This window comes from Pagrus pagrus (genome assembly GCF_965226575.1).
Source record: "Pagrus pagrus genome assembly, chromosome: 20".
In the NCBI taxonomy this organism is placed as follows: Eukaryota; Metazoa; Chordata; class Actinopteri; order Spariformes; family Sparidae; genus Pagrus; species Pagrus pagrus.
In genome coordinates this window covers 5,245,592-5,259,325 of record NC_140207.1, presented here as the reverse complement: position 1 = coordinate 5,259,325, position 13,734 = coordinate 5,245,592, and the positions used below count along the sequence as shown (strand labels likewise).

At 45.4% G+C, this 13,734-nt stretch overlaps 1 protein-coding gene across 1 annotated transcript; it reads right to left on the bottom strand.

Moving 5' to 3' along the window:
• Window positions 1-511: 511 nt before the first annotated feature.
• Window positions 512-11,359, bottom strand: LOC311249801 (serine/threonine-protein kinase H1-like; the record flags this gene model as incomplete). Its single annotated transcript, XM_084341117.1, has 3 exons — window positions 512-790; window positions 8,412-9,105; window positions 11,097-11,359. The coding sequence occupies 3 exons, from the start codon at window positions 11,357-11,359 to the stop codon at window positions 512-514; spliced, it is 1,236 nt and encodes a 411-aa protein (XP_084197243.1).
• Window positions 11,360-13,734: the final 2,375 nt, after the last annotated feature.

The following is a 13,734-nucleotide window of genomic DNA, read 5'->3' as shown; positions in this document are numbered from 1 at the left end:
GACGAGAGCCGAAGAAGCTAGTTTTCTCCCACTTTTTCACATCACCCTCGCTAAGATTGGCTCGCCCATTCCCCGAATGATGAATTTCTCATTTCTGGAATGAACCTCTTTACAGGCAAGGTAATGTGGTGACTCATAATGATCTAGATGAGACCTTGAAGCCATTAGTCTGAGCTGTGTGAATAACCAGGGGCGAGAAACCTTGTGGAGGTGGACAGCTCTGTCTCACTAAAGCCTGGACCTCAAATCTGAGGGATATTCACTAACAGCGTAACCCGACCACGAGAAACTAATGGAGGATGGAGCTCAGCCTGGAGGGGAGCATGACTGAAGTCCAGAGAAGGGAGGAAACTTTTTATGTCACGACACCTGTCCCAGACACTTTGGCTGAGCTGTGAGTCGGGGGCAGCTGGTCCCATCCCCTCATTAGCCTCCTCGTGAATCTTCAGTTGGATGGCGATGATGCTCCTGGAGGCCTCCGCCTGGATCTCAATGGCTCTCTGAGGCCGACTCAGTCCAGCTGCGATATTAGCCTTCCCGGGCCGACGCTGCTGGAGCCGCCGGAGCTCTCGGCGGTTCTGCTCGGGCACCGGGAGGAGCTGCGTGACGCCCTCTGCCTCATGAGGTTCTGGGAAATAGATCGATGGAGGTTCTTCATGGAGGAGCTGGCCGCCATGGTGACCACCCAGGGGTGATGGATGGCTCGGTCGGCCGTTAAGCGGGTGGCTGGCTCCGACTGCAGCAGCTGCTGTATGAAGTCCTTGGCCAGGTTGGACACTGAGGGCCAAGGCTGTGGATAAGAAGAAGCAGAGCAGAGTGATTGGCATCAGTTTTCATCTAAAAACACTCGAACTAGAGGATGTCAGACACTCGCAGTCCTCGAAAAAAGCACTGCGACTGCACAGATTCAAAGCCTCTTCAGAGCTGGGCGCGAGATTTCATCCTAACAAAGCAATAAAGCTATGATCCCTGCGCTCTGCAGGCCTAACAAGCAGAACTAAACTCAAAGGGAAGCTAAATGTCAGTGGGCAAAGGGAAGCAGCAGTCTTGGGTGGAAGAATCCAAAGCCTGGGAGGTAGGACGGCCCCGTCGCATGTGTGGGATTTGGGGCGCATGTTTATTCTTAGCTCCTCAATAAAAGGCAGCCCAGATGAGCCTCGCTGGGATCTTCTGCTCTTTGTTAATTCAAATAGCAAATCACTCCCCTTGTCATGACCCACGCTGACATTCAAGAGTGCTTTGAAATCTGCCTCGCCATCTTTCCGGTGGGAGAGAAGACATCAGAGTCATTATCATAATTCAGAATCATTAAATTATTCATCACGGCTTTGGGTTCTTTGTCATGAAGACAACATTGCGGAGGCCTGCCCGCCTCAGGAAATTGATGACCTTTGTGCTTCCGTCTTATTTTGAGGGAAATATTACTGCTACAGACGCTGAATCAGATTGATGCGGCGTCAGATTAAACAGACGACTGGAGATGTAACACAATAACCGTTATCAGTGTCGGGAAGCAAGCACGTTCTCCCCCTGCGCGTCACGTTTAGCCGGGATTGTTTGAATGCAGTCAGGTAACGATCGGCGTGATTCGGAGACTGCTTCCTTAATCACTTCCATCTCACTCTCTTGTCTCTGACACGCAGAAAAGATTTCCACAGTCGCCCGCCAATTAGCTCAAATACTCGCTTCCATGTCTGGCTGCGGAGAGTAAAAAAAGCTAAATACAGTCAAACGTGTGTGTGCTGAAATTCTCTCATTCTTCGCTCCGACTAAATCTCGCTCTTTAGGGAGGTCTCGCTCTCCATTTTAATCCTGAAATGCATTTCTCTCCCCCCCACCCCCTTTTTTTTTGTCTCTCACCGAGTAATGACAATTAATCAAGCATGAAATTGACAATCGCGAGGCTGTTGCCGGTGAGAGGAATTCAAAGAAGCAGGGACTCGCTTATTCTCAGTACAGTGCACCGACTGGAGAGGAGCGTGCTCTGCCGAGTGCCGAGCCAGCCACAGAAATGCTTCTCACTCAAAGTTTTCTCCTCATTGTGCTGTCATTTCACACCTGAGAGGCGGGGCGGAGTGACACTCGGTTTCCCCGGGATGGAGAGAGAGTGTCTGATTGAGCTCCTGCGACTAACAAGTCTGGCTTTCCCCTTCATCTAGCGCCGGTGGTGGTGCTGATTCGGTGAGGCTCCTTATCTCTTTGCCACAAGTACACATTCGATAGCAGCCGTGGCTAGCAGTTAGCTTCTGACACGTGGGTTTCGGGCATGCCGGCTACGTACGAGAGGCGGTGAGGCCTTCGCTTGATGATGCAGGAGGACATTTTTTAAAGAGGTGTGTTGTGTGCCGTGTTGTCTTCCTGCAGGAGGTTTTATCTCTCGCCCTTATTTAGCACATTTTTCACGTCAAAATACACAAAGGCTTTATTGTGTTTGGTGGAGGGGGCGAGATCCAGGTGTTATACATCACTGTTGAGCGGAGAGCCGGCCGAACTTAAAGGGGGGAGGGCGCGAGCGGCGGAGAAACCTACAGGGCTCGGCTTATTGAGCAACATCTTGTTAGAGTGAATGAGAAGCTCGGCCCGGCTGTGTTTTTGCGGCGCCCTGCGTCTTTACCTGACAGCGGCGTAATTGCAACAAATGAAAGAAAACGCTGGAAGGTTGGATTAGGCTAATGTGATCACGAGGGATAATGCACTTTTGAGTAATGAACTGAGAGTCCCCGCCTCGCAATTGAGTGGAAAAGCTGAATCACCTGGCAGCGCTCCCTGAGAGGAAGAAGGCCAAATCCAAATATGCCTCGTCATAATGAGTCCCAGCGGACTGGCGCTAATTCAGAGGGAAAGTCGCAGCTAGAGCGCCTTAATCAGAATATCAATACCCGGATGCAGGAGAGATTGGGCTGTCATGTACAATACACTGTGAACCAAGTGGAGGCTGGGGTTGTTCCCGCGGTGCTCACTAGGGGGCAGACTGAGCTAACCGTTACCCATGCTGCCCTGCTGCTGCTGCTGCTGCTGCTGAGAGATGCAGATGTTTGGGCAGGGTCAGCAAAGTCTTCAGTAAGACAGCAGCAGAATGCAGAGGAGGCTACCGGGGCTGCCGTGCTACGAGCTCACACACACACACACACACACACACACACACACACAGAAATCCACTTATACACTCACACACATCAGATCAGATGTCCTGATTCCGTGCGAGGGAAGTGCTCCGCCCCTACGTGCAGCGAGGATTGAGTGATAAGGTGCGAAAAGCCCCCGAGGCTACACCGACTCATCCCCTTGCCCTGCTCGTCCTACATCGACTCCTTCCTCCTCCACCCCGCCGTCCAAACACCCCCCCTCCTCCCGAACCCTCCTTCCCTCATGCTGTTGAGTAAAAGCATCAGCAGGAGTCTGCACTACGGGTCTTTAGGTCACAGGCTGTTGCATCTGTGGGGGGAAATGTATGCATACTGTGTTTGTGCGTTGTCAGTGCGGCGGGGAAGGGGCGGGCGGTGCTGGGGAGACCGAGGGACCTGGTTCATGGGCAGGTGCCAGAGGCCGTTTGCATTTCTAAGCGAGTCTCACCTCCGTCTCGCTGCCGAAACAACCCCCACCCCTACCTACCTCCCCCACAGCCCACTCTCCCTGCATCTCCCTGCTCTGCTTCAGAAAAACACAAAAGGTGAAGAATACTTTGGAAGGATGTTTGTAATTGCAGCCCTCGAGTATTGATTTGCATAGCAGAGAGGAGGAGAAAGTTTCGAAATCCTTATGTGTCCATCGAGAAAAATGAAAGCACCTAAAGTTAATCCTTTACCATCGCCCTCGTTGAATACTTATTTATGGATCTTCTTTTACGGACAATGTTCTGCAGTCTCGCTTTAATGAGTAACAAACTGACGTATGATATAACGGTGCTACCTGGTTAGAGTGACGCTAATTCACTCTTAGTAGGATCACAGGTAACCAAAATAAATAGAGGAGTTGATATTCATGCAGCTTCTGCAGCAAATTACAACATTTGGGGGGTTTTTTTTGCATCTTCATTCACCAAATGGTGTCCGCACTTATTCAATTTACCAGACCTATCATCATTTATTGGTCCTTGTTGTGCCAAATTGCACTAACTTGCTGCTTTTCTGCCATCTTGAATGAGTGAACCGTGAACTGTCTGCTAATTCGGGCCAATTAAAGCCACATATTTTAAAATATTTGTTGGTGGTGCAGTGGTTAGCGTTATTATCTCGGGGCACAAAGGCCTTGTTTTAATCGAGGTCTTTCTGCAAAGAGTTCGCACGTTCTCTTCCATTTTTTTCCTCACAAGTCATAAAGACACAGGACAGCGGTTTGGTCCAGGAAGAAGAGTAATGAGTGATCAGATAACTGCGCTGAATAAAACTCCTTTCAAAGCAGTTTGTGTTCAAGGTTTCAGGTTTTACTATGTCATTCAGAAAACTGTGCAGCAGGACTTAGGTGACATTAACATTGTGAGTGTGACTTGTCCGCCCTGTAATGACAACCTGTCCAGGCTGCACTCTGCCTCTCACTTTCTGCATAAAAGGATAGGCCCTGCCAGCAGCTCATGATCCTGACCCGTTCAAGTGGCTTTACAATCATTTTTAAAGGCTCTCTTGTTACTCATGTTATCATAGATTTTTTATTCTGGGCTGGACGTTTCCAGTGTTGTAGAAAGAGCCCAAAAGTGAAAGATATCTTGTTAAAATTTTAATTTGGTAATGGTAAAAGTCACCCATACGGGTCATATCTGATATTAAATGTAAAGGTAAATTATAGATATTTGCAGTTGTATGGCCTGTATACCAGGGACCGGCTGATTATTGGCCTGGTAGATCATCGGATCAGCATTTTTTTTTGCCGCAGTGAGTAACTAGTAACTAAAGTTATCAAATGTATAGGCAAATAAACGCGTACATCACTGGGACATACATTTTTTCCACAGAGAAATAAATATCTTCACGTATAACATATGCCGAATTAACAAGAAGGTCCAGAAAGTTAAGAATGTGTGGTAGATAGTCTTTCACAGAGTTTATAAGTTTCTCCTGACGACACAACTCTTAAAAATTGGATGATTTTTAAAGGGAGTCTGGGGCTGTCTCTGCAGGCGGCAAAAAAGTTGCCTTTATTGGTTACTGTTTACTGCATTTTTTAAAACCTGACATGTTTACCATCGACCAAATGTTTTCTTCTTTTGTAAATCTGGTGAAAATCAGTTGAAACAGTGTGTTCAAACAGCTGCTAAACGCTGGCAGGTGAGACCCACTACAGACACAGAACCAGACATGCCGATTCCTTTTTACAAGGAAAGAAACAACCTAATTTATTGCATTTAATGCTGAATTTAAAAGAAAGCACCAATGATTTCAAATTTGCCATAGCCATTTCGCATAGTTTATTTTTCCTTTCTCTGGACTCAACAACGTTCAAAATTGCGTGATTTGTTAAGGGAGTCTGGTGATTAGTTGAAACAGAGTGTGTTCACAAACGCTGGTTGAATTCCATTAAGCTGCTTCAGCTACATGTATGATATAAAGAGCAGAGCCACTGTAAACGGTATGAGTAACACTTGTGCTTTTCCTACGATGTCAAGACAAAATGTCTGCCTGTTGTATTGACATCGAAGCACGCTGACAAGTACCCTGTTGAGTCAGACATCTCTCAGGCAGCATCTCATCATTACTCCCCGCTGTTATGAAAGGCATCATGTACGTCCTGCAGGTCTGTGTGTCACTCCACTTGCCGGACAGCTCATTTCAAACGAAACTCTCCAGGTCCAGTTAAGTGTGTGGAGGGAATTGCTCAGGCTGTCGAGACCGTTCTCGCTCCGGAGAGAAGCACCCTTCTGCCTGACATGAAGGACCCTCGTGATGGCAGAGGTCCGCACTTTGCGGCTACTTGTGAACCTTCATCACACATTACAACATTATTATCACAGTCTGTGTGTGTGTGTGTGCATATGTGCCTGTGTGTGTGTGTGCTAATGTGCCGTCAGTCTACCAGGGAGGGTGTATACTTGCATATTACGGAGAATGAGTGTCTTGTCATTGAGATGGAAAAGTGATTGATGGCTGATCCATCAAGCCTCTGGACCGCTACTCAGCCATGTATGATGTCTTCATATGACTTCACAGACTGATGTCTTTACTGTACCTCAGCCGCCTCTAAGATGCTCAACGTGAGGTCTTATAAAAAGGTTTTTTTCTAGGATTTTCCTCCGCCAGCGTAGCCTACATCCGAGCTGAGCGGAAAGCCACCGTAAAGAAGAAAAACGTGAAATAAGCCCTCGCATAAACTCTCGAAGGATTTCGCACCATTGTTCAGCCGGTGGTCAGTGCAGCGGTAAACACAGGGATAATAGTCCAGGGCCTATGTAAGGGAGCTTCTTGTATGCCAGACTAAAATGTCAGACTGCATCCCTGAGAATCGGGCGAGGCTTAGAGCCCAGTGAATAATCCAGCCTTGGGTGTAATCAGCGTGAAAGAACAAGCCCGAACTCACCACTGAGCTTGACAGAATAGGCGGTTAAAAATACCCACTTCAGTTGTGTGACAGAGGAAACGGGAGGGAGGGGAAAAAAAAAAACAACATGCAGGGCCGCCTTTCCCCCCCATCCCGAAGCATTCTCAAAGAGCTCGAGACATCACAACAAACTTTCACATATACATTCCCGTGCTCGAGGAAGGGATGAAAACGAGACACCGGCACTGTCGAACGTGTCCTCCTTAAGATGGAATAACGCAGCTATATCTGGCAGCGCTAATAGCATAATGATTAAAGCGTGACTCGCTCTCGTGCAGCGGGTGGATGTCGCAGCCGTATGTGGATGGATGTGTTGCTAGGGTTGGGTAATTACACAAAGCGTGCACAGCGTACACAACAAAACAGATTGTGTTGTGGGGGGGAAAAGGCCGAATGTCAAAATACAAACAGCAGATGGCGGTTTTGTTTTTTTTAGCTGGAAGCAGACATAATTTTATTCATTGGATTAAACCTCAGCAGGCCAAAAAATTACAACTGGCCCAAGAAGTTCAACTTCTCTGGTTAGACTGTGTTCCTGAGCTTCTGGGGGAAAAAAGAAAAAAAGAAAAGTTTCTGTTTTCTGACTGCATGACAGCACAGAGGGACTGTGTGGACGAGTGTCAGGACACTGTCAACGCTGCACAGAGACTGCAGAGGCCGGGTCGAGTCTGTTACGCAAAAGGCGACTGTAAGCATTTCGTCTTTTCAAAATAAAACACACTATAAGGATATAAATACATTTCTAAGGGATACTGAGCTAGTAATAAGATTATTTCGCTTTCCTGAACTTCAATTTGTTATGAGGGAGTACTTATTTAGGCTGTTTACGTCTGGCATTAAAGGGTAACTCCACCAATTTTATACATTAAAGTGTGTTTGCAGGTTTTGGGGAAATACTACTGCACATGTGAAAAAAAGTGATATAAAGCCTTTTGTGGCTCCAGAGGAAGCTGCATGTAGTCAGATATATCGCCTCCAGTGATGTCACTCAGTGTTCCTGAGTGAATGTGTTAAATACAACACATTAAGTTGCTTCTTTCCTTGTAAAATGTTTCAAGTTGTGGCCGCATCGCAGTACCAGCATGTCGCTTTAGCAGCTGTTTTAACACCCTGTCTAAACTGATTTCACCATTTATAGTAAATACATGACAAAAGGCAACATCTTATTGACAGTAATCAAGTCAAATTAGGATATTTACTTGTTGCCAGTGGATGGTCACCAAACTCCCTTCAAAAATCACTCAATTCTGTGAGTTTTTGAGTTGAAAGTAACAAAATAAACTTTGTGAAACTCCGTCTAGGACAAATTTCTAATTATTTGGCCCTTTGTGTAAATTTGGCATTAAATGTGATTCATTCAGTTGCTTCTTTCCTTGTAAAAGTGCCAGTTTGTCTTGGCACAGCTGTGCCTGCCTGTCTGCTTCAGCAGCTGTTTTAACACACTATCTCAACCGATTTCAACATCTTTAATATGTTTATGAAAGAAGGCAACATTTTATTGATGGTAAACATGTCAAGTTTCACAAATACAGTAAAGAATTACCAATAAAGGCTACTTCTGTGTTGCCCGTGGAGATAGTCGCCAAACTCCCTTTAAAAATCACTAAATTCTGTGTGTTTTTGAGTTGAGAGAAACACAATAAACCTGTGAAACTCCGTCTATAACAAATTCTTAAATATCTGTGTCTCCTTGTAAATTCGGCATATGTTATACATGAAGTTTTCCTTCTCTGTGTAAAAGAAAAACCCTTTGTCTATTTGCATATAGAGTGGGGAAGCGAGATGCGATCACAAGTGGTCACTCGAGAAGCATGTCGAGGTATAAACATATTCATTATACATAGCTAAACTCAAATCTAAAATGAAAAGCCTGTTAAACTTACATTCCCATGGAAACTGTATTTTCCTCTCACAATGGATCTGTAGAGCCGCGTGCGACTGTCGTCCTCGAACGGCATGGATCCACTCAGCACAATGTAGGCAATCACCCCCATGGCCCACATGTCCACTGCGCAGGAATAGGGTTTCCTCAGCAGCACCTCAGGGGCCAGGTACTCTGGAGTTCCACATGTGGTTCTGAGGGACCAAGTCCGGTCAGTGCCAGAATCCTCAGACCCTGCTCCTGTGCTGCCAGAAGTGGCCAATCCAAAGTCGGTAACGAGCAGCCTGGAGTCGGCCCCGGGGTGGTAGTACAGAAGATTCTCAGGCTTCAGGTCTCTGTGGGTGATGCCGAGGTCGTGCAGGTATCCCACCCCGGCCAGCACCATCTGCAGGGCCTGTGTAGCGTCCCTCTCTGTGTAGTGGCCCCTGCTGACGACACGATCCAACAGCTCCCCTCCCGTGGCCAGCTCCAGCACCATGTAAACCCTCTGCGGGAACTGAAACACCTCGACCAGCTGAATCACATTGGAGTGGCTCACCCGCTGCAGCACCGCCAGCTCCGAGGCGCACACCTCACGGCCCTCTGGGGCCTCCACCTCCATCATTTTTATGGCGAAGGGCTGGCGAGTGGCCCTGTGCTCCACGCGCACGACGCGGCTGAAGCTTCCTCGACCGATCAGAGCCTTGATGTCATATCTGACAGGGCGGAAGGGAAATGATGAGTCATTACGGCGTTACTATCTCATGATACACTGTTGCAAAGCACTCAACGTCTCCCACAGCAGCTGCAGAGGTGATGTACGGGAACATATCTGCATGTAGGACAGCGAATACTGCGGCAAAGCCGACCAGGGAAATTCTGACTGACTGATCGCAAACAATGGTGGGACTGTAAAACGTAAGTAAAAACAGAACGCAATCATCTGGAAACACTTTGTGTTTGGCGACAACAGCGTTCCTGAGCCGATGTAATATCCTTTATATAATCATGTATTTCACAAAGTATTGGACGTATTGGAAAAATGTGAATATCAGAATCAGAAATGGCTTCAATGGCCGGGTGTGCGTACGCATGCTTGGCCGATGAAGCTGGTTTACACTGCTCTCAGTGTACGTGCACATACAAAGATACACAGCTAGAAATGAGGACAACAAGAGCTGAACAAATCAGGGTAAAGAATAATAAAATAAAGAATAAAGCTCAGGAAACTGGATGTTGATGTCCTGTTACTGCTGTGTGTTGCACAGAAAAACAAAAAAAAAGAAATCCCACAGAAAGACACGGCTTTACTGAAGTCTTGAAAGATGAGAGGAGTTAGGAGAATCCAGCACTCTGTTACAAAGATCAATTTTATCCATACGTTTGGCCCCATCAGCACCAAAGACTGACATTTTTTACTTGTAATTTCCAGCCAAATATACGTTTTTATAAGCGTTTATTAGGTTGTATAATATCCAGCGCTGAGTTACTGGAGTAGATCATCTAAAATACCACATGTCTCATATAAGAGGACATAAAAGAGGTCGGCTACAGTTGGAAAACCAATATTATAATCGGTCCTGCAACATTATTTTGTGGGAAAAAGTCCCCAAATGTAAAATAAGTGATGATCCTGTAAAATTCAGATGGATTCTGATTGGCTGTTCAGAGGCAGTGCAAAGAAATTAAGATTAAACACTGGGAAATATAGTGTGGATGAATTATGTGCATTACATACATGATGTACAGTGTGAATGACAAACTGTGCACAGCAGGATGCAATTTGTATTGAGGTGCATGATAATACATTCATTTATACATTTAACTGTTTCCAGTGGAGTCTACATGTTACATTATGTTTGATATGTTTCTCACAGCATCCCAAACTTCTTGAATTACACATGTAGATATAGAAACGCTGTGACTAATCAGATGTAGTTGGAGATGTGCGCTTTCCTCACATCAGTGTCCGTCCTTTAATTGTTCTATGCTTTCATCTGACTGATGCATCGACGCAGCCTTCAGGTGTTAACCAGGCCTTGGCCTCTGAGATTAAACTCCGCTGTTACTGCTAATACAGTCCACGAAGGTCGCCGGCGGTAGGCTGAGTGAAACGAGAGAGCCGGTGACACTAACAGGCTCCCACGAGCTCCGTCAACGCTCCTAATAAGCAATTTCACCTTGTGTTGTGCTGCAAAACGATCTATTTTTGAATTAATGCAAAAAAAAAAAACGTCGGATCACGGGGTCGAGATCGTATCGCTTGTTTACAGTCGAGCACTTCTTTCTTTTATCACTCGGCAAATTACCCGCAATTGGAAAAGATAAAAGCAGTTCGCTCGTTAAGTACGATGAGATCAACATGTTTTTTTATTGTTTTTTTTTTTCAAAACTCTTCAGTTTTAATAGCTTGTTTTGAGCAGGAAAAGGTTACCTGTTCTCATAACTGATGTTGGCACGAAATATAATTAGGGACTTAATTAAGAATTAAGTTAACAGCAAAAATAAAGTATATTAGGATGTAGTTTTATTTGAAATGTTCTCAACTTTGTTTTTTTTACACGGAAAGTTGATTCAAATCAGTCAAATAATGACACTTTGGGATTGTTGGACAGGTTGGCTGCCAATTTTTTGACGAATCAAAAGACAGCACCTTTAAACATGTTAAAAACTACGTTAGTGTTTTTGTGATGCTGATAATATTTACCTTGCTGTCACACGTGGGTCGAACTTGTCCTTGTACCTGGCAACCCGATGTCCTCCGGCTCTGACTGTCTGCTGGTGGACGCCTGATGCCGGCTGAGGAGTCTTAACGCCGGTGGAAAACCACAGGCCTCTCTGCTTCTCCTTCCTCGGCTCGTCCTCGTCAACACCACGTGCTGTTTTGCTGAAGGCCACGAGCGACCGCACCACGCTCACGTAGCCCTTCGTGGACGCCCCCGGCGGCGCCTTACTGTTCCCGCAGCCCATCGCTCAGACGCAACGAGCCGTCGACGCAGAGAAACCAAAAACTTCCTACATCTGCTGGAAACTGAATGAAGCCTGGAGATAAGAAGGGAAGTTACATGTCTGCTGCAGCACTCAGGTACACATTCAGGCAGGTGTTGCTTGGAAAGCTCCACCTACTCCAGCAGGCTGCAGGTCGGCAGGTGTGTGAACGCACCCTCTCACTCACTTATGTGACAAGAGTGTCAGGAAAACAGAGGCTGTTTGAAGCTATTGTTACTCCTCTTACTGTCACAATGATTGTGGAAGGAAGTAAACAGCGGAGGGAAGAACCCCCAGTCACACATCAGTAACGCTGTAACATGACATCCGAGCACATAAATGCTTTAAAATACTGTCCGATAAGCTTTATTGGCACTTAAAATGGCTGCCAGATTTCGAAAGCTGTGCTCTCTGTGGAGGAATGCGAGGACAAAATGTTCCACTTGAGTGTTTCCAGTAATTTCCACCGTCCGAGGTAAACTGATAAAACATGACAGACAACAGGAATGAGAGAGGAGCCGGCTGTGAGGAGAGCCGGCCTCCACATCCAGTGCTGAGCAAAATCCTAACGCACTCGAGTACTCAATGTTTAAGGTGTTTTCGTTTGAGGATTTCTATCCTGACAAAGTCTAAAAGTCTGCTGAAGTTTATTAGAGATTAAAGGGGCATTATGTAGTTTTGGAGAAGAAATTATAATATTTACAATATCAATGAGGTAATAATACAAACTTGTTTCCATGACTGAATAAACAAGCTGTACTCAGGAAAATAAGGTCCCCAGAACACTGTTGAAACACACATGAAAAGGCATAAAATCCCACATTAAATAAATTAAGAAGAAGAAGAAGAATTATCTATTAATTCAGACAGGACAGCCCAGCAGCCAGGATAAAAACTCGGCAGTCGACGTCACTGCAAAGCATCGATCACTTCACATTTGCACGTGTCACTGGCTACGCACCACATCGACATTTCTACAATATCTGTCATATCACATCACATTACATGTTTATGACCTGACTGTCATAATGACAGGTGGAGGGGATGGGGGGTGGAGTTACGGGCAAGTAAGCTGCGACCTCAGGACATCTCCGACCGGGGAAGAGTACCCCTTTAAGTTTTACAGCTTTGCATTGTATTTTTCAGTTGTATTGCCTCTAAGTAACTGATCCTTGCACTACTGTCAACATAACAGCATGTAACACTTCAAAAACTCAAAACAATTACTGAAACATTGATTCAACAATCCATCCACTCGAACCGACACTCGTAACATCGAGACTTCATCCTTTTTAAACACAGTTCAGATGCATTTACTCTTATGGAAGTGAAATAAGGCACACCACATTGTGTAATTGACTTCTGTCCCCACTGAATTTCTCACTTGGTGCAGATTGCTCCTCATTGTGTCAGTAAGTAGTGCAGAACATGTTCATTGTATTGTTTGTATTGTTTTGCAGAGTGTGTCACACAGTGTTCCTGTCAAGCCCGTGAGCAGCGCTAAGCTACTTTTTTCTATTTTCTGCATTATGTTGTGCTGCTGTCATCATGTGTCCATAATCTTCAGAGAACGGAGGAGGGAAGGGGAAATAAATAAATTAATGACATGCAGCCGCCTCTCCCCGCCTGCCTGCCTCTGCCCTGCACATTGTTTAAAAGAGCTAAAGCTTGCAGAAACTAGAGACGCCTGGAAAACATGCACATATTTATTCATGTGCGACTGCAGAGAGGAAGCGAGGGATCAAAAAGAAGGAAGGAGCACCTTTTTAACACAAGTAGTGTGCTGTAGTTTAAATTATTCCTTTTCACTTGAGCAGCACAGAAATAATGTGGCTATATGAGGTTTGTATAATGAGTTCATGCGCATGAATAAATTGTGCAGCTGTTTGTGTATTTAGGGAGATTTGCAGAGCCTGCTTTGAAAAAACTGAAAAAGTGGTACCTATAGGCTTACAATGTATGATTGGGATTATAGTCGGTGTGATAGTTGTGTTCGCTGTTAACGAACACCAGGTTTTCACGGTAAAAATCTGACCATAAACTTTTGCAATGCATGATGGGTAATTATTTGGACTATTCCAGTAAGCTGCTGTGACTTTAATTTCATTTAAGCGCCATTCTGACCATAAGAAAAGTAAAAAAAAAATGGTACATTACAGCACCATACAGTAATTGAGTAACAACTTATTGTAGTTAAACAAAATAGATAGATATGCCAACATACCAAAAGGCTAACAACATGCTAACATGCTAACAACAGGCTAACAGGCCTACAAGTGGTCCAACGAGGTGCACATGGTAACAGGATAATCTACTAACAACAGGCCAACAGGCTAATAACGGGCTAACAGGCCCTA